Here is a 20,510-nt window from a genome sequence, read left to right as displayed (position 1 = left end):
AAACTGTTTGAAATCCATAAAATTTTGCTTAGGGCGCAGTCGCTGCATTAGAAGCGTGCGTCGCTCCTTGTCGATAAGTGAGCACGGGTCGCTTGGTATGAGGGCAGGTCGCTCGAAGTCCGATAAGTGAGGGGATGGTCGCTTCGTGTGCGGTATCGGGCGTGTGCGGTAGCTCCTTCTTATAAGCGATCGCTCGGTGTAATTTTGTCGAGGAATTTTTTTCAGCTGAAGCGAATAACCCGCGGTGATGAATCAAACAAGGGTGGGTGGGTTTAATGGGACTTAAAAATGACTAATTCTACTATGAAAATAATGCTAAAGTGCAACTAAGATGGCAGCGGCGCCATTTGATAAACGATAAAATTGAATAGTTTCCCTACGAAATGAACGATGAACTCAAAACGTAAGAAAACTAAATTGTTTATGTGTCTATATTTATCAAAGTTTCTACTCTCAATTCTATCGAAATAGAGTGGAGTGGAGTAACAAATTCGTTCCACTCCTAGTGCTCTAGCATGGAATTGTTTTCTAATCTAATTAATCAGTCTTAAGTCAATGAGAGCTTTACGAAGGTGTGTTATACTACGATACCTATATAAAATTGATTATGTTGAATCTAACTATGAATGCTATGGCAATATGATTGTTTTGAATCTAGATAAAGGATTAGAGGGGAATTGAATCCACCTCGAATCCAACTTAATAACCTAGCATAGATTCTTATATCTCGATTCTTACGTTCTTACGGCAAGAAATTCGAGTTCTAATCCCTAGTGTTCATGGCATTTCTACCGAGTACTAACTAGCATGTGAGGTCGTCCACCCATTCTCATGGCGAATCACGACCTTCTAGATTGGAATAGACTCTACAATGCTTCTACACTATACCACTAAGTTTTCATCAAGGCTTCATCAACCCCTCTAATGGAGGTTTTAGCCTTGATTTATCAAACTAACATTTCCCATTGAATCTAAACTAAACATAATGTAAAGAATTGAAATTTACTTAATTAAACAATAATGAAATCTAATTTAATGACTAAAATGAAATAAGGACAGGAATTGAAATTAGATCTAGAAATGGAAATGACAAAAATCGAAATTGATAAAAATACTACTTTATTGATCTAATCAAAATGAAGAACAAGATTCAAATGTTTAATCTAATACAATAATTGAAATGGAACTAAACTTAATTAATTAATGAAAACAGATCTAGAATTATCTATATTATTTTAGGTCTAACTAGCTACCATTAACAAAGAGCTAAGCTTTGGTTTTTATACTTTCAGATCCAAAAATCGTGCATGGGCTTGGAGCCATGTTTTGGGCCAGAGAATCAGGCCCAAAACCCAATTCTTTCAGTCCAAAAAGGCCTCTTCAGCTGCAGTTGCCTTCTACAGACTTTTCGTCCACTTTTGCTCCTCTGATTGGGTCAAAGCTTGGACCATTGGAAATCTCTTTCCGAGCCGGTCGTTTTGACATAAGGTAGGCCCCATTCCGAGGTCTGAGTCCAAAGATACGACCCCGGAAGTTCTCACGACTTGTGTCTTTGTTTGCCCGTGTCGACTTTTTAGCTTTTAACCGGGCTTTAGGAAGGCTTTGTCTTCTTAAATCTTGGCCTTTAATCACGGAACTACTTAGTAACCGACCTTTGCTCCTTTATCTCGCTAAAGTGGCACATTTTACGCACATAATGGACTTTGAAACACGAAATGCATAAAAACACGTAATCAGTGTTAACTCTTAATTATTACTCACATAATTGGTCTAAAAGTATGACTGTTACAGGGTTAAAACTACAGTTTTGGGCTCTTATCAAATATCTACAAATACTCTACTAACATCTCACAGATAAAATAATGGAGCGTTTATACATTTATTTCTCCAAAACTATTGCATTTAATATATATATCCCAACATATTATATAATGTCACAATATCAACGTCAAATCTTAATTAGATAATGACAACCAAATTTATACAAGCTTCCACAGCATTTTAGCATTTGATTTGTCCATACAATTTAATATATAAAAACGTAACACAATTAAATAGTCAACAGTCCACAATCAAAGTCCATGAATCTAAGTCCGTATATAATTTAATTCTCGTAAAAACGTATATATCTAAGTCCTATAAAAATTCCCCGCTTGTTACGTGCCAATATATTATAGGTTTTACACACTACCCACGTCAAATCTTAATTAGATAAAGACAAACAAAATTATACAATTTTCGACAATATTTTATTACTACATTTGTCCATATTCTTAAACATGTGAAAAACTGGAAAAAGTCAACACTCCACAGTCAACGATCAAAGTCAAAGGGCAATGGTCAAAGTCAAAGGTCAACGGTCAAAGTCAACACATCATGGTCGAAGTCAAACTGTCATTTCCATGTTCAACAGGTTCAGGGTCATAGCCATGGTTCATGGCTAAAGGCAAAGGTGCATGGCTCAAGGGCTCAAGACTAAGGAAATGGTTCGGACCCAACTGGCCAAGCCCAAACCTTAGAACCCGAAAGTCTAAATGTTGAAAGACCCATTTGGATCTCTACTAAGTCTTATGGACTGGCCCCAAACAATATTAGAAACTGGCCCAAACAATTAAGTGATCGGGCCCAAAGGAAGTTAAATAAAACTGGCCCAACCAAAAATGTTTAAAATCGGACCCAAAGAAAACTAATAGAACTCGGCCCAACCACTAAAATGGATTTTTGGCCTAACCAAAGAAACCAACCAAGCCCAAGAGAAACCGACCCAAGCCCAAGTAAGAGGAACAGGTCGTCCTCTTCCTTCTTCCTCCCAGCAGCATCCACCACCGGCCACCACCCCTCACTTCATCAAACCGATTTTACTCCTTATCAAAAACCAAACACCTTTAATTAATACACCACACCCTTTTATCAACTGTCGAGATCTCTCCCTAAATCTAGATCTCGACCACCATTAACGTCTGTCAAAGCTTCCCCTGCACCACTCGACAGCCCTCACGCACTCAAACACCCAAAACCAAACATCAACCCAATCATCCACAATCAAAAACGAAAAACCAACAATAACAGTTACATAAACTATTGCTGGCGATTTCTTGGTGCCGCCATGAATACGTTTACAGAGCTTCGACAGCATCGTCCACCGCTCCTAAACAGTTGGGTTTTGATCCCCCAACAAAACCCAACACTATACTATAATATACTAACCAACTCGATTCCAACATCATTCACCACTTATAGAAACAACTCGATCTCCATTGACGATTTCTTCAAACTTTGACAGCACCCAAACATCAAACTCAAAATCTTCCCATCCCACCAATCTATATTAAGACCACCTGAAATAGAAATTTAACAGTCCTAACTATTCTTTGGCTTTGGTTCACGCAGCCATTAACGCCCAAAACAGAGTTTTCTGCAGTTTTCCAACAAAACAATATACCAACAACAATATAATAATAGTGAACCATTTTTACAAATTGGCGAGACCACAAATTATTATAGAATTACTACAGCATGATAAACCGAAAAACATACAGCAAAACATACAGCGCGTAAACTACTCACCTGTAATAAAACTCAACTCGATGAAACCCTCATCGTCCGAATCATCGTGCTCCAACGCTCGAGCAAACACGTTTCTATCTCTGCCTCTATTTTTATTATTTTATTCTCTCCAAAACCCTATTCTCTAGAACAATGTGATTATATACTTGGGTTTGAAACCCAAGCCCAACATAGACTCGGGCACAGAAACCAGGTCCACATATCTCAAATCCAATCCAACCGATTTTTAAATAAATAAATTAATAATTAAATAAATACGTATTTTAAATACGGGTGTTACAATTAGTAGGAACAAGAACAACACGAGTAACAACGTTACGATTAGTTAATGGTGTTTCAATTTTTGAAAACAGAAGCAGACTTTGTTAATACTCAAAATTAGAAAACAAATGAAAACAAAAACAAAGTTTGTTGGTAAGGAAGTCTTCACTAAAACTTGATTAGTAAGTGTTCCGGCCCCCACAAATATGGCCCAGTAAAAGCCATATTTGTGGTCCCCACAAATACGGCCCCACAAAGTTTGTTTGTTCATGATATATTTGTTATATCAATTTGATTTTCTTATTTACTTAACAATAAATATATTTTTGGAATAAGTTTCCTACAAACTTAAGACAGATTTTCTTTACTTGAATTAATTTTGGTTATACTTATTGTAAATGCACTAACAATCTTAAAGTGGGTTTTTGTTAACGTGTCATTGAGAAGCGATGGTCAAAAGATTGATATGTGGCAGAAACGTTTTCTTGCCATAGTTCCTCACTATGATGGTTCCATGCACTTGGATAGGTATGTATTTCTAGTTAATTACACACTTAGAAATTATATATTTTGGTAGTTCTTTAGTAGTGAACGCTAAGGTGACCTTCAAAATTCCTTCAATCCGGTTGAAGAGCTGTGAAAGAAGGAAATGGTTAACGTACTGATTGAATGGAAAGTCGATTTGCGTCGATGAAGTGTATAACACCCCGTCTTTTGTTTGCTTTTCCTATAATAATAGTAGTAGTATTAATAATAATAATAATAATAATAATAATGAAATAGATAAAACAGATATATGATAACTATCAGCTTAGGGATAAAAGTCCCGTAAGTAAGTAGATAAGTTTCAACCCTTGTTTTTCGGTGAGGTTTTAAAAACTAGAAAAAAGAGTATTCTCACGTAAAGTTTTTGAGGGAAAGATAGCGAGAGTTTTAGAAGAAAAAAAAAAGAGTTTTACTGAAAGAAGAAAAGGTTTTGAACGAGGAAGATCGTCCTTTCGCGCAAGAGTCGACTTCGGTCTTTCGGGATTTTTCTCGCTGTTCGGTTTATAAACAGTGAGTAGTCTGACGATGTTTATTTTGTTTAATTATTTGTTTCTGCTAAACATATCAGTAATACTGTTTTACATATTTGAGATTTTGTAAACTCTGTAATGGTGTCGACGGTTAGATACAAAACTTTGAAATACTATAGTAAATAAAACTATGACGAATTTTAGCATTGAGCTATCGAAGCCTTAACACTTTGACACCGGTTGTTAATGGCGTCGCCATCAAAACCAAATCTTCACGTATATTTTTTTGGTTGTGTTTGAATGATGGGTTTTGTTTGATTGGGTGGTGATGTTAACTGTTGTGGTTATAATTGAATTGAATGGTGGTTGTGGTGGATTTTACTTGGTTGTTGGTCGTGGGATGGTGAGGAATAGATGGGCTGTTGGTTGTGGTTCGAGGGTAGCTTTTACAGAGCATTAATGGCATCGCCTACCTTGGTTGTTTAGTTTGAACTCTTGATGTTGGGTTGTTTTGATGTGTTGATTTGAGGTAGTATGTGATGTTTGAATGGGTGCTGGAGAAGGGCGAGTGAAGCTTTAGCAGAATATTAATGGTGTCGATTTGGGTTTTTTTTTTCAATATAAGGAAATCATGAATTGTTGGTATAGGTACATGGGGTTTTTCTCCATGAACCAAACCGCTGGGTTCATGTTGGATATAGATGGTCGGTGGTGGTTGCATAGGTGGTGGAGGCGCTGGTGGAGGTGTTGTGAGGAAGGAGATGAACAGTAAATTTCGATTTGGGCTTAGGCCAAATCGTGGGTGGGCTTATGTGTTTTAAATTTTAGATTTTTATTTTTAGACTATGGGCCTTAGGCTTTGGGCTTTTGTGGTTAGAGGAGTTTAGGTCTGGTTGACTGCTGTTGACCTGGCTAGTTAACTGCGGTGGACCATTGGCAGGTTGACTTTGACCAGTTGACCCAAATTTGACTTTTACCTCGGATTATGATTCGGTCTATTAGGATAGGTCTAGGACTATTAGCATGCTTGACTTTAGGCTAAGACCTTTCTAAATATACTTGTGTACATGTATTTACTACTCTGTGATATTTCAGTCTGTTATGATACACAACGTTATGACACTTATACATCCATGAAATTAATAACGCGTAAACCAAAAATACATGATTCAAGATACTCCTTCTTTCTCTAAAATAATATATGCAATAAAGTTCAATAATGTGTAAACAAATTTACCGCACCCTTTTAGAACTCTCCACGCCTCAAGTTTTGGAATTGAGTTTTATGACTGCTTATGTCATATATTAGGTGGGCATTTATTGAATGTGCCATAAATGGCCCGTTAGCGTTATATAGGGGTATTTATTGAATGTGCCATGAATGACCAGATTGTTTGGACTGCCCTAAAGAGGAACTAAGGTATTCGCCTTGCGGGTTAGTTGTATTCCTTGAGTGTACGGGAATGTAGGGTTGGGTATTTCTTGAATGTGGCGGGAATGACCCAGGGCATTCATTGAATGTGCCATGAATGGCCCGTTAGTGATATGATAGGTATTCCTTGAATGTGGCGGGAATGACCTAAGGTATTCATTGAACGTGCCATGAATGACCTAAGTTTTTATGCCCAAAGAGGCTGTGAAATATGTGTATGAAAGCCCAGAGGTGGCTATGTTATGGTGGTATTCGGTGGGAGAGAGACACACAGGAATGTGTGATTTGGCAAATGTGTGGAGTGCAAATTGTGGAATAGGTACTAAAGGGTGGGTGTATAAGAAAAGAAATTGATTAATTGAGAAGAGAAATTGAGTTGATTATGAGATTGTGTTTGGGCTTACATTTGAATACCTATAGGATATCTACATATGTTATATACAAGTTCTAACTTTCTTTTGCAGGAGGGTAGGACTTAATATAATATTTTGTGCAAGGACGCGGTCCTACCCTTATACAGCAGTGGATATTGGTAAGTTTTAATTCAATTATTTAGATATTAAAACGAGTTATTAGAATGAGTTAATATAATGGAAGTTTTGCTTGGGAAGAAACTATGCCGGTTGAGCTGACAAAACTACCTGTCTTCCAAGCTGAGAATGATTAGGTTATGATAGATTTAAAGTGTTAGTTGGGATAAGTAAAGATTGGATATGTTTATATGTGGTTAGTCTACTCATACCAGCAAATTCCATTTTGCTGACCCATGTTTGCTTTGTTTTGGCAACGTGGGTGTGTTCTTGGGAATATAAGTGGAAGGCAGTGGAATCGCGGCGTGTGAATTGGATTCTTGCCTGGAGCAGTCCGTTAGTTTTTGTTAGGTCTGATTCTTATTGAAAGGATGTAATAACGTAGTTATATTTTCAGCATGACATGAGAACATGGTAGTAAGGACTATTTATTGAGGAGAGTCCATTTTGATGTTTTGTTTGGACGGGATGATATCTTAATAAAGTAATGGCGGATAATTGTTGGGATTATTTTAATTTAAGTTGATTCTTGTATGATGGGGGTTTTAGGTTTTGACATGTGTTGTATCCACCCCGTCATAGCCTGGGTTTTTAGACAATTGAACCGAGTAATGTTTGAGATATTTATATTTTAAATATTCACTTTGTAATTGTTTAGAAATTCGGGCTGTGACAAAGTGCTTGAAGCACACTAGTTTGTATCCAATTTAATGGACGTCCATCCAATAACTTAAATAACCACCATGGTCTTTGTAATAGTATTGGCGCCATATGGTTTGGGTTTAAACAAAGATGATTCATTGAACATGGGTGGAATTAAAGTGAACTTGACAAAAAGGTGCGACTGTTTAAAAAGGCAAACGCTTGGAAAACGGAACCAAGATATTTCGAACAAGACACCGGCATGTTGGTAAGATAAGGTTCAAAATTTGGAGTTTTTGTGACTCTTTGTGAACATAACCAATAACCAACAGAAGTACTAAATGGTTAATGTCAACATACTTGTAAGCAAATTGAAGTTTTAAAAGTGTTTCGACACTATATGAATGATATGTGACATTCTTTAACAAGACGCCTCACTTGCTAAACATATATCTAAATGGTTTTCCAATTTATTGACTTTGTCATGAGAAATTGGAAAATTTGGGGGATTATGAATCTCCTTGAATTAATCAATTCAAAATTAGAAATTTGTAGAAGCATTACTCAAAAGACATCAAATGTGATGTTGTACTCTATGAGAGATGCATAAATTTCAAGAAAATCCTCAAAGCAAACGTGCATAGCAAGGTCCACTATGGAATCAGAATTCATAGCGTTGGACAAGGCTGGAAAAGAAGCTAAGTGACTTTGAAATTTCTTAGAGGATATTCCAAACTGGGCTAAACCAGTGCCAGCAGTGTGTATACACTATGACAGCCAATTTGATATTGGTAGAGCATAGAGTAGCATGTATAACGGGAAGTCTCGACACATACGTCGTAGACATAACACCATTAGACAATTGCTCTCAAATGGAGTTATCTCAATCAACTATATAAAGTCAAAAGATAACATTGCGGATCCGCTTACAAAAGGTTTAATAAGAGAGCAAGTGGAAATATTATCAAAGGGAATGGGTTTAAAGCATTTGAGATAATCAACCAAGAGTCCTCATAATGGAAAAACCAACCTAGTTGACTGGAGATCCCAAGATCTAGGTTCAAAGGGCCAACTGAATTATGTCTGTGACTCGATCAACACTGGAGAGTAATAATATACTCTAACCCATTCCTATATAAGATAGTGCATATCTGCCGTGAGACCCAGGATAAGTCAAGTTTTTAATGATTTACTATATCTTAGAAAGTTATGTTATCCAAGTGGAGTATTGCAGAATACTTTTTATAGAAATCACCTATGTGAGTGTGAAGTGGGGTCGCTTCTATGATAATTTTAAGGCAAATGTCTCAAAAGCACTCTATGAAACCAAGAAGTGTTCAAGGCCAAAATGACACAAACGTGAGAACCAACAATATTCGAGAAGGTACTACGTAAAGATGATTGTCTAGGTTTATACAAACGGCTGACAGTTCAAGGACATTAATTGAAGTCTACTGATCGTCCAATTAAATCCAATCGTCTTTCACTAAGGCAAGTTCAAGGCCTCCCATGATACTTGACCTGATGCGGTATCTTTTCATTTGTAAAAGAACAGAAATCCGATGTTTATGCTAGAAGAAGCCAAATCTTCATTCATGTGGGGGATTGTTAGAAAAATAGATTTGTACAAATCCATTTAGATATGAATGAGTTATTTGTCTCCCAAGTTACCCACTTGAAATGAAATGGGTTTCTCTTGAAACAATACGTAAAGTGAGAAAAACCTTTTCGAAAGGGTGCACTGGTTCGAAACAGTACATTATGCCGAAAAGGTGCGACCTTTCGAAATAGGCACTGGTTCGAAATAGTGTTTTATGCCGAAATGTTATGTCTTTTCGAAACATATGACTTTTCAAATAGTTGCTTACTTTTTCTTAAGAGTTACTGTGTTGTTTCGAAGAGACACCACTCACCTATAAATAGTGGATGAATTTGGAGAGAAAGACACACCAGATCACACAGAGTTCTGATCTTTCTCTTCTCCCTTTGTTCTTAGTCAAATACTATGTTGTGTTCGCTGAGTCTATAGAATTGAAGTGCTAGCTTTCTATAGAAGGAAATCCGTTCTATCTTGGGAGACAGTTTTCCATCAACCTTCAAGCACCATGAGGGGGGAAATCTATCTTAAGGACATAGTGAATCTTCACTAGGCTCGGATTTAATCATTGGTAAATTAAGTTCATTAGTTGAACTAAAATGTTTGTTTGTTTGTTGAACTAAATGTTTGTTCATAATATATTTGTTATATCAATTTGATTTTCTTGTTTACTTAACAATAAGTATATTTTTGGAATAAGTTTCCTACAGTAACTACACCGATCATATTTATAAAATAAGAACTACATCGAGACTTGATCCGACCCCATCTTATCTTCATTGTTGGTAGTTGGCGAAGGTAGCGAATTCAAAAGCTCAGTCTCATCTCTCACAAACCACCAATCTTCTTCGTCAATCACAAAAGATTACTTCAACTCCTTAACTGGTGTATTTTGGTAAATCCTGTTGAAACAGTAAGTATAATCGAAAAGGAAAAATATGTCTGAAGTTGTTAGGAACCACAACTCAATTATACTTATTTTGTACCAATTACTACAACAATACAAACCATTCTCTCTTATGTACCAAGTATGAAAACATCAATCCAATCCCTTAGTGAAGATTCACTATGTTCTCAAGACAAATTTTCTCCCTCACGGTGTTTCAAGGTTGGATGAGAAACTCTCCCAAGATATAATAAAATTTTTCTTCTATGGAAAGTAACACTTCAATTCTACATAATCAACGAACTCAACATTGTGTTTTGACTAATAACAGAAAGAGAAAAAAGACAGAAAAAATATGTCTATTCATGCAAAAAACGTACAATATTTTTAAGGGAGTGATGCATTTTCGAAACAACAATACAATTGTTTGTACAGTCACATCTTTTCGATATAGTGCAACGGTTCGAACATTTTCATTTTTAGAAAGATTGCACATTTTTGACATAATACAACGTTTGGAACTGTTACACCATTCCAAAAATGTTTTTCTCTCTCAACTGTTAAGCCTCTTAGGCCTTGTGTTAAGGAATCGGTTGTCCAAAAAGAATATACACTCACCCGACCTAGCCGTGCCCCAGGCAGATCTTTTCATTCTTCTTGGGCGTTGACAAGATATTTGAACGACATTCCGGCACTCTTCATAATTCCGCCAATAATTATAATTATGCACGAAAAAAAACCCGCGACGTATAACTACCCACCTTTTTACACAAACTCCAAAAAAAAAGTCCCAACAATAATTCACAAATACAAAAAAGTTAATCTACTCTGACAAGAAACCTCTCATCCAGAAAAAAAGAAATGGGATCAGAAGATGAAATATCCGAGCCGTTACTGGTCCCATCATCATCCGAGGTTGAAATCCCAACATGGAAAGAACAGATAACAATCAGAGGGTTACTAGCAAGTGCACTATTAGGAACATTATTTTGTGTCATAACACATAAATTAAATCTCACTGTTGGTGTTATACCTTCACTCAATGTTGCTGCTGGATTACTTGGTTTCTTTCTTGTCAAGTCATGGACTACTTTTTTATCCAAGTTTGGTTTTTCTGTTAACCCGTTTACCAGACAAGAGAATACTGTTATTCAGACTTGTGTTGTTGCTTGTTATGGGTTAGCGTTTAGTGGTAAGTAAGCTTTCATTTATTTACTTATGAGATGGTTTCGTAGTTGATGATGAGCTGCTTTTTTGTGTGATAGGGGGATTTGGATCGTATATGATTGCTATGGATGAGAAGACTTATAAATTAATTGGTACTGGTTATCCGGGTAATCGGATTGAGGATGTTAAGAATCCGGGGTTAGGGTGGATGATTGGGTTCATGTTTGTTGTTAGTTTTCTTGGCTTGTTTAGCCTTGTTCCGCTTCGTAAGGTATATATCTTGTGATACATTCATATGCTATGACATTTGATCGTCACTATTACATCTTTGTGTGTTTTTATTATGTTACAGGTGATGGTTATGGATTACAAGCTTACATACCCCAGTGGGACTGCCACCGCTATGTTGATTAATAGTTTTCACACAAACTCTGGAGCTGAGCTGGCAGGGTAAGAAATTTATGTTGTATTATCATTTGCATGATGATGCTTATGGACGTAGTACCTTACTGAAATTTATATAAATGGCACGACCCTTTGTTGCAAACCAAAAAGCTATTTGTCATTGAAGTCTTTTATTTTAAACCTCTTGATGGCAATTTTGCTTTTCCTTTATCAATGTATTTCAGGAAACAGGTAAGCTGCCTTGGGAAATATCTGAGCTTAAGTTTCTTTTGGAGCTGCTTTAAATGGTTTTTTAGTGGTGTTGGAGATTCTTGCGGCTTTGATAAATTCCCTTCCCTTGGCCTGTTAGCATTCAAAAACACGTAAAGCACTGCTACCTTTCTCTTTACATTTTTTGTTCTATTAATTGTTCCACATTTTGGACCTGAACTCTAATCTTGTCACCAAGTTAAATCTATCTATGGTACATCTGGAGATGACAACTCTTGCTAGCGCTACTTATGTATATAGCAATCTCTTCTTCCTCCCCGACATTGAATCTTATAGGAATTTTGAACCTGAGATTATGGACTGAGTGCAGTATTGTTGTAGTTACCCTGGGATTGCATTCCGTACTCATGTGTTTTGTAATCCAAGTGCATTTTTTAAAACTGTTTTTAAGTAATGTGTTAGTGGTCAACTTGTGTGGAAGGTTTAATGTGTCCTCTGCATATTTTCTTTCGGAAAAAAGGGGGAGGGTGCTATGCAGCAGTGGGAAGCTGCGGAAAGCAAAAATAAAAGTTAGTTTCACTCTCAACATATATGTACATGGTAATTTTATGCTTAACATTAATCAGATAGTGTTTTCATCTTTTTACCATGGGACGTTAGTCTTTCCAAATAAATATTTGGGATAAATAATTCATAATAAATTTAGCCCAGTTCATTTGGTGGGTGAAACTCCTCTCTCTGTTCCAAATTGAAAATGAGTGAAAACAGTACGCTTAAGTTCAGTTTGTTGTCTCTTATGTTTCAAAGGCAAACATTTCTAGCCTCTGGACACCATGTGTCTGAGACATGTAAAATTTTGTTTCTATCAAGTTCATGCGGGCCAGAGTATGTATATTAATATGCTTTGTTAGACGCCATGTCATGAGTCCATATCTTTGTTACTTACGTTGCCAGCCCTAGGTGGAACTTTCATTGGAAATAAAATGGAGTACCCTTTGACCTGTGCAGAAGATCATACTGGATTAGTCTGTGAAGTTATGGACCCTAAATTCCGCCTTACGGCCTGTTAACTGGTGTATAAGTATAACCAACTTCCGACTAGGGAACCATGTTCACGGAGGAATATACTCAGACACAGACCTATGGATAGAGAACTAGTTACTCTTTTGGATGTTAAGAATTGTTATCATAGATGATTAGAATTTGTTTATCTAATTCGCTTGTTCCCCAATGCAGATTTTATTTTGACTTCAGTCCAACATATATTGGCTGTGGCCTTATATGCCCCCACATAGTAAACTGCTCAGTCCTTCTTGGAGCAATTGTATCATGGGGTTTTCTGTGGCCCTTCATTGCTAAACGTGCTGGAGATTGGTATCCGGCTGACCTTGGTAGCAGTGACTTTAAAGGTCTCTATGGATATAAGGTAAGTTACAAGGATATTTATATCAAAGAAGCACACAATACTATTTATAAAAAGAGATAGCTTTCTTCAATTTGGATGGCTTTGATGTAGGAGAAAACCAGGGAAATTCATTAATATTTCTCTTTTACTATAAACTTGCGCAGAGTGCCTATGTCCCGTGTTTGCTTGAGTGCGTGCTTCCAAGTTTTGGATCTGTAATAGCCCTCAAATAGCAAAAGACACAAATACCTAGTGGATTATATTACTTGAAATTTAGCTTAAGCAGTGACCAAACTGTCTTGGTTCTTTTGGAGTACGACTTCCATAATGATGTTATTATTAGTTACCTATACTGTTTTCTTAGACTCCATTTGTTTTCTCTTCCTCCCCCCATGCACTGGATCACAAAGTTACAACCTTCTCAGACTCAGCGGAGTTATTTGGCCAGATTCAGTACAATAACCTTTACTATGATCCTATCCTTCACCTCCTCCCTGATCATGTTCTTCCTCAGAATCTGACTCTCAATATACCATGGACCTCCAAACCAAACTAGATTTAATTGTAGTCATCAGCTGATTCAAATCTGAAAAACAAGAGGGGAAATCTTAACATTCAAGCCCCAAAAGATTTGTAGCCTCTTGCCTTGTCATTTCAATCTTGAGTGCCTGAAGATATAGCCTCCGGACTGTAGAAATCTATGTATTCCGGTCTTTTGTCTGTATAGCTTGCCGGAATCTCAATCGATTATGGGGTTTCCTCCCCCATGCTCGGCATCGGCAAGGTGTACAAGTCAACTGCTTGCTTTATTCTCTCCTTTGCCTTTTCTGCGTACGCTTTCCTTTTTTTCTCCTCCTTGAGTCTCTACTTGCGAATTCGCCACAGCTGCTGGTTGTTTATCACTCAAGCGGTCGTGCCACAGTTTTTTCTCCATACCTTTCACAAAGAAGATGAAGGGAACACTTCGGTCAACCGCGGTCAGAGAGAGTCAATTGGTTTATATTGTACATTATCACCCGAAATGGGTAATACTTAACCAATATTGCTCTACAAATTGTACAATTACCACAAAAATCTCACTCTCTATCTAGAAAGAGAAACCTGAGCTTCTCGAAAAATAGGTGCACCACACAATTTTGGAGTCCATTCCTTGCTCTGTTAAACTCTTTGGAGTTTATTTGACATATGCTAGTTTTCAATTTTGTCATCTCTTTTATGAAAATGGTCTTATCTAATCCGGTTATCTAAATTGGTTATTTTGTGCATTATTTTGTCTACAGGTCTTCATAGCAATAGCACTTATCCTAGGAGATGGGTTGTACAATTTGATCAAGATAATATCAATAACTTTGAGGGAATTGTGCAACAAGAACACCAAACCGAGTCTTCCAGTTTTCAGTGAATCTCAAGGTGCATGCATATCTGAACACAGATCTGTTCCTTGGGATAATATGTTTTAATTTTGATTCTCATTGGCCAGGCTATTGATTTCATCGTCATTTTTATATATTCCTCAACCAATGTGAGCATTCCTTTAGGTGACATGAATTGTGCAAAAAATACTTTAGAATATGTATAACCAATATCTTTATTAACAACAAGAGAAGAATACAACAGGTGGAGTGAAGAGCATGCACAAAAACTGAATCCGTTGTGACATAGGAGTATAGGACAGCTCAATTAGGTTGGCACCTGAGATGAAACCCGTTTTTTTTTTTCTTTTCTTTTATTTTGGGAGGGGAAGAGGGGGAGGAGTGGAAGTCGCCATAAATGTCTTTGACTTGGTTACACACATTAAAGTTTAAACCTTTTGTACATGTTGTCACCTTCAACTTAAAATATTAAGGAAACTGATTAACAGCGGTGGACTTGTGGTGGTAGCAGTTGGAAAAGAGGTATAACACCAGTGGTGGTAAGAATTGAGAAGAGAGGTGGAGCTGCTGGGTGTGGATAACAGATCTCTTACTGAGGTTCTGGCCTTTTGGTGGGCAGAATTGGTAGTGGGAGTCAGGAAGAAAGAAGCGGCCAACTTGTTGGTGAAAGCCATTGCTTGTGAGCTATCTTTGGAAGTGTGTGTATGCGAGCTCATGCGGTGGTGGTGGTGTTCATAATTTTTATCCATTCTCATTGGACATTAAAATTCGTTCATTTTACAATATCCAGGGAAACAATATTCGTCCTTGATATGGGCGTGCTCAATTAGGAGTAAAGGACAGCTCAATTAGGTTGGCACCTGAGATGAAAATGGCAACGAAGAGTTTAGGTGTTTGCTGACGAGCGAGGACTTGTATGCCGAGACAGGGAGTGGATAATAGGCTGGTGGTTTAGGTGTTTGCTGAGGGATTAGGAGGTGTGTCTTGGTATTTGTTATTATTTTTAGGAGGGGTGTTTATGGGCTTTGATTGATTATGACCCTTATGTTTGCTTCTTGGTAATGACTGAAGGGTTGATGTAATCTTCTCTTGGTTTTATCAAGGAAATACCTTTTATGTATCGAAAGAATAAGCATCTGAACATAATCCAAGCAACACCATTATCCCAAGCAACAAATTGGTTTCTGTGATGAGGCAATTCAGAATTCCAGGTATAGGTGATTATGGAAAGTTTTTTCAGAATTAGTAACAACGCTGTTCTTAGTGTTCAATAGGAACCTTGTAATGAAGAACGAAGGTAGGATTCAGAAGAAAGAGATGATGAGATCTCGTTTGTTTAAGAAAAGAAGGGATATTAGCAATTTAGAAGAACAAGAAGAATATATTAAGAAGAAAATGAATATTATGAAGAAGAAGAAGAAGAAAAAGAGAGATTATAATAAAGATAAACTTGGAAGAATATTTCTCCAATCCAATTGATTATAATAGTTGGTTCTACAAAATAAGTGTCCCTATTTATAGATTTGGTTCCTTGGACTTTAAGCAATTGAAAATAGAAACCAATTTTAATTCGAATAGGATAGGATACATAAACTACTAAATAAATGAATTCCTAATTCTACTAATATTAAAATAGAATAATACTAGTTGCGCCAAAAATCATGCTACTTGTCCTACATCAGTCTCCTCATCTTTGAAACAACTTGTCCCCGAGTTGAGAATTGGAGAAACTAACCTGCGTTATCAGAAAGAAGGTTCTCAGGATCTTTCAATTGCTTCTTTCTGCTCCTTGTAGAATGTTTTTGATGGTCACGCATGACCTAGATATGATTTTGGAACCTAATTCTAAAATCTATGTCGATTTTAGGGTTCAACAATGTTGTTCCTATTGAAGAACACAAACTCTCACACAAGAATTCACAAAGAGAACTTTTCTCTAAACTCAAACTTTATTATTCATCAACTCTAACTATGGCCAATGGCCTATAACTCAATTTATAGCTTTATACAATTTTGAAATAAAGAAAAAAAGAGAGCTAGAGAGAGAGCCAAAGAGAGTCCGACCACTGGCGCTTCTCTCGCTAACCTATGGTCAGGTTATGTTCCTTTTAAAGAAGAGGGATTTGTGTGGTTCGACCTTTTTTGAGAGGAAGATTGGTGTCTGGTTAAGATCAGCTAGCAAGATAAGACCTAGTCTTTATGCTCAAATCAATGAAAAATTGGAGATCCATCCATGAGAATGGTCTTGACTTTCCTTTGGATCTTGTGTCTTTTGATGGTGAGGGTTCTTTGAGTTGCGATGAATATCTTGTTGTAGCTCAAGAATATTGGTGTTTATTGTTTTGCTGCAGCAAGATATAGTTGTTTTACACCATAAAGGGCTGTATGTATTGTTTCATGTCATGTTCTGAGGTGTATTGAAGATGGTAGACATCAGGTTCATTATGGTTCTCCCCCAGTGGGTTTGTATTGTCCAATTATTGTGTATATGGAGATCTTGTTTAAATTCTCTCTCTTTTGGGTTAATAATGGAAACAACAATCAAGTGAGAGGTTGAAGCTTATGCAAAGTGGCTAGATATCATATGGAGGTGCTATGTCGCGACATTGGTTTTCCCTTATGGGTCTGTAGATTTGTTCAACTCTTGAGAATTTGGAGATCTTGGTTGTTTTAGTTGCAGTAGCAATACATATGAGCATATGGTTGTGTTGCATTAGCTGATAGTTGTCACAGATTGTTCGTAGATGTTACACCATAGAGGTGCCTTGGCCTTTGTTTTCATTTTGCAGGACTTACTGGATATCTTCACCATTTAACTTCATTGGCCTTAGATTTCCCTCTTCGTTTGGCTGATCGCCACCCTTGCTTTGGACTTCATGTCAGATTAGTTTTTGGACAGGGTGAATTTTTTCTCATGTAGTTGATTGGTTCTCTTGCCCACCATTTTGCCTTGGGATTAGTTTTTGGACCGACCTTCTCCTTGGTCTTCATTTCATTTGTGCTTCATGTCTGAACAGATTTGGTTGAGAAGAGAATTGGTCTAGAGGTGCATGGGTCAAACGGTGTGCTATGCTGTTGTGGATTCTGTATTGTATTTGCTGTAAGGTTTAGGAACCTTTGGTTTCATGGTTCGCCATCCTTGTTTGTGCTTCATATCAGAACTATGGTCCATGTTGGTTTCTATTCCTAGCAGTAACTTTCAATCGGGAGAATTGGCAGTATCTTGCTTACTTAGTCTTTGTTTGGGATTTGTGGATTGAAGATAGAGGGTCCTTCTGCATATGTGAGAACTTGGGCTATTGTTGTTTGGTTGGTTGAGTGTGTTATTTTGAGATTTGTCTTTACATCTTGAGTGGAGAAATCTCAAGTGTGTTAGGCTTGATGCCTCTTGTTATGTTATCATGAATGCCTCCTCCTAATGATCATACTCTTAGGGAGGGCAAGTAATGTTCTTTTATGTGGAATAAACAGGTGGGTGCCTGCCATAACCCTAGCGAACTTTAAAAACAACAACAACAACAAAACTTTGAAAATAGAAACCTATTCTAAAAAACAATTCTAATGGAAATAGAAACATGAAATACCCTAAAAATAGAAATAGCTTAAAACACTCTAAAATGCTAATTAGACTCAATTCCTAAAAATCCCTAAAAAAGTAAAAATACTAATAATAATAGTAACTAATTTGGTGATAATTAACTCTAGGACACATCGGTTTTATTTTTGGACATCGAGAATGTAGAAAGACTCGTCCAAAAAACATGTAAAAGTATCAAAAATAAAATTGGACTTGTCAAAGAATTTCTTCTTTTTACGGCTCTTGGGACGAACTCGTTTGTGCGCTTCGTTTTGAGGACTGAAAGAAATGTAACACACTTCTAGATGCTACTTGATTGACATTTTGGTTGATAGTATTAGTCTTTTCAAGCACTGCTCTAGATAAACCAATACATTATACTTGTATATTCCTACAAGTTCCCTGATGAGTTGTTGTTACAGATAGTGAGAGCTCCAGGTTGTTGATGGAGCAAAAGCTCAAGGATGAGACATTTTTGAAAGACAGAATACCCTCCTGGATTGCTGCTTCTGGATATGTGGGCCTAGCTGCAATATCCACAGCAACAATTCCTATGATCTTTCCATCGCTGAAGTGGTATTTGGTTCTCAGTTCATATGTCATTGCTCCTGCCCTTGCCTTTTGTAACTCATATGGTACCGGTCTCACCGATTGGAACTTAGCTTCAACTTATGGGAAGATTGGCCTTTTCATCTTTGCTTCCATGGTTGGACGTAATGGTGGAGTGATTGCTGGGTTGGCAGCCTCTGGGGTTATGATGTCAATTGTTTCCACTGCTGCTGATCTAATGCAAGACTTTAAAACGGGCTACCTCACTTTCTCATCGGCTAAGTCTATGTTTGTGAGTCAGTTAGTAGGGACGGCCATGGGTTGTATCATAGCCCCTTTAACCTTCTGGCTGTTTTGGACTGCTTTTGATATTGGTGATCCTGACGGTCCATACAAAGCACCATATGCTGTAATCTTCCGGGAGATGGCCATTTTAGGTGTTGAGGGCTTCTCTGAGCTGCCTAAGCATTGTCTGGCTATCTGTTCTGTGTTTTTCGCAGCTGCTATCATAATAAACCTTCTGAAGGATACAACTCCAACAAAAATCTCACAGTTCATTCCCATACCAATGGCAATGGCTGTTCCTTTCTATATTGGGGCCTACTTTGCAATTGACATGTTTGTTGGGACTGTAATATTATTTGTGTGGGAGAAGTTGAATCCTAAGGATGCGGAGGATTATGCAGGAGCGGTTGCTTCAGGTTTGATTTGTGGTGATGGAATATGGACAATGCCATCTGCAGTCCTCTCAATATTCAGGATAAATCCTCCCATATGCATGTACTTTGGGCCGTCTCTGAGCAGCTAAACATTGAATGCAATCTTTTGTGCTGTAAGTTTGTAACAGGGCTCTTACACGTTGAAGTTTGTAAATATTTACTTCACATCATGTTTGGCTGCCTACTGTATTCTAATTTCAATTGCTTTAATTTATCACATTACACTTTGAACTTGTATATATTTATTCTGAATATCTGATGATGATTGTGTGCAATCATTAGCTATCTGTTTTTCTTTCTTCGTAATGTTTGCAATCTTATCAATGGGAAAGAGTAATGTACACTTTCATAGCCACTTGGACGTACGACCCATGTACAGAAAGCCATGTGGAGTTGGCTTATGGAGGCAGTTCTTTTATATTAACCTCGTATGCCTTCTGAATTCTGACCGTATTCCCTAGTTTTGATGTTCCTCTCAAGATTAGCAACTAAGAAGTAATTTAAGCACATCTATGTTGGAGTTTCGTCTGATTCAGGTTAGAAATCAAGATCCGTGGGCCTTCCCTCCATAGAGTGGGATCTACTACCTACACAAAATTCTGATGTATGTGCTTCACATCTGGAGCAGAATCTCCTCTGAAAAGAGGGAGGGGTGGAGTAAACTAGTAAAGTACATGCTTAATTATAAACGTGGGGTACTAGGTCCTATCTAAAAGGTCATGCTATCAAACACTTAATAAAGCGCTAGGAGTCTAGGACAAACAGTACTGGAAATGGAGTGATTTTTTGCTCCCAGCGGGATTTGCTCCAAGCGAAACAAGAACCAACCACGTGTTCACTAAAAAGAGATTGATAGTTATCAACTTCCTTTCTTAGAACAAACTTCCTGATTTGTCCCCACTAAAAATAGAAATAAAAAAAAAAAAAAGAAAAAAAAAAAATCTTATTATAAAATATATAGGAGTTCTTCCCATCATTAGCTAAAGATTTTTTTTTATCTTTTTTAGTTTGAAAGAAGTGTCACTAGTTCAACACTTCAAGTTTTTTATTCTTTTTATTTTCCCAAAACCAAAAACTAGATTTTGTAACTGGTTAAGTTTTTTTCTTTTATTTTTTTAAGGTTGGGGATAAATTAGGAAGCATATATTAAGGTGGAAATTTGATAACTGTTGAC

The 20,510-nt window shown here is 37.1% G+C and overlaps 1 protein-coding gene across 1 annotated transcript; it reads left to right on the top strand.

The window, feature by feature from the left end:
• Window positions 1-10,527: 10,527 nt before the first annotated feature.
• On the top strand, window positions 10,528-19,623 carry LOC147496644 (putative metal-nicotianamine transporter YSL6). The gene is made up of 7 exons (XM_086559591.1): window positions 10,528-11,123; window positions 11,197-11,369; window positions 11,451-11,548; window positions 11,728-11,865; window positions 12,950-13,139; window positions 14,399-14,528; window positions 18,491-19,623. Exons 1-7 carry the CDS (start codon window positions 10,793-10,795, stop codon window positions 19,423-19,425), a joined length of 1,995 nt encoding a protein of 664 aa, XP_086415717.1. The 5' UTR covers window positions 10,528-10,792; the 3' UTR covers window positions 19,426-19,623.
• Window positions 19,624-20,510: the final 887 nt, after the last annotated feature.

The sequence above is a fragment of the Coptis chinensis genome, chromosome 5 (assembly GCF_015680905.1).
Source record: "Coptis chinensis isolate HL-2020 chromosome 5, ASM1568090v1, whole genome shotgun sequence".
Taxonomy (NCBI): Eukaryota; Viridiplantae; Streptophyta; class Magnoliopsida; order Ranunculales; family Ranunculaceae; genus Coptis; species Coptis chinensis.
Note: the sequence above shows the minus strand (reverse complement) of the source record. Positions and strands in the feature narration are given on the sequence as shown.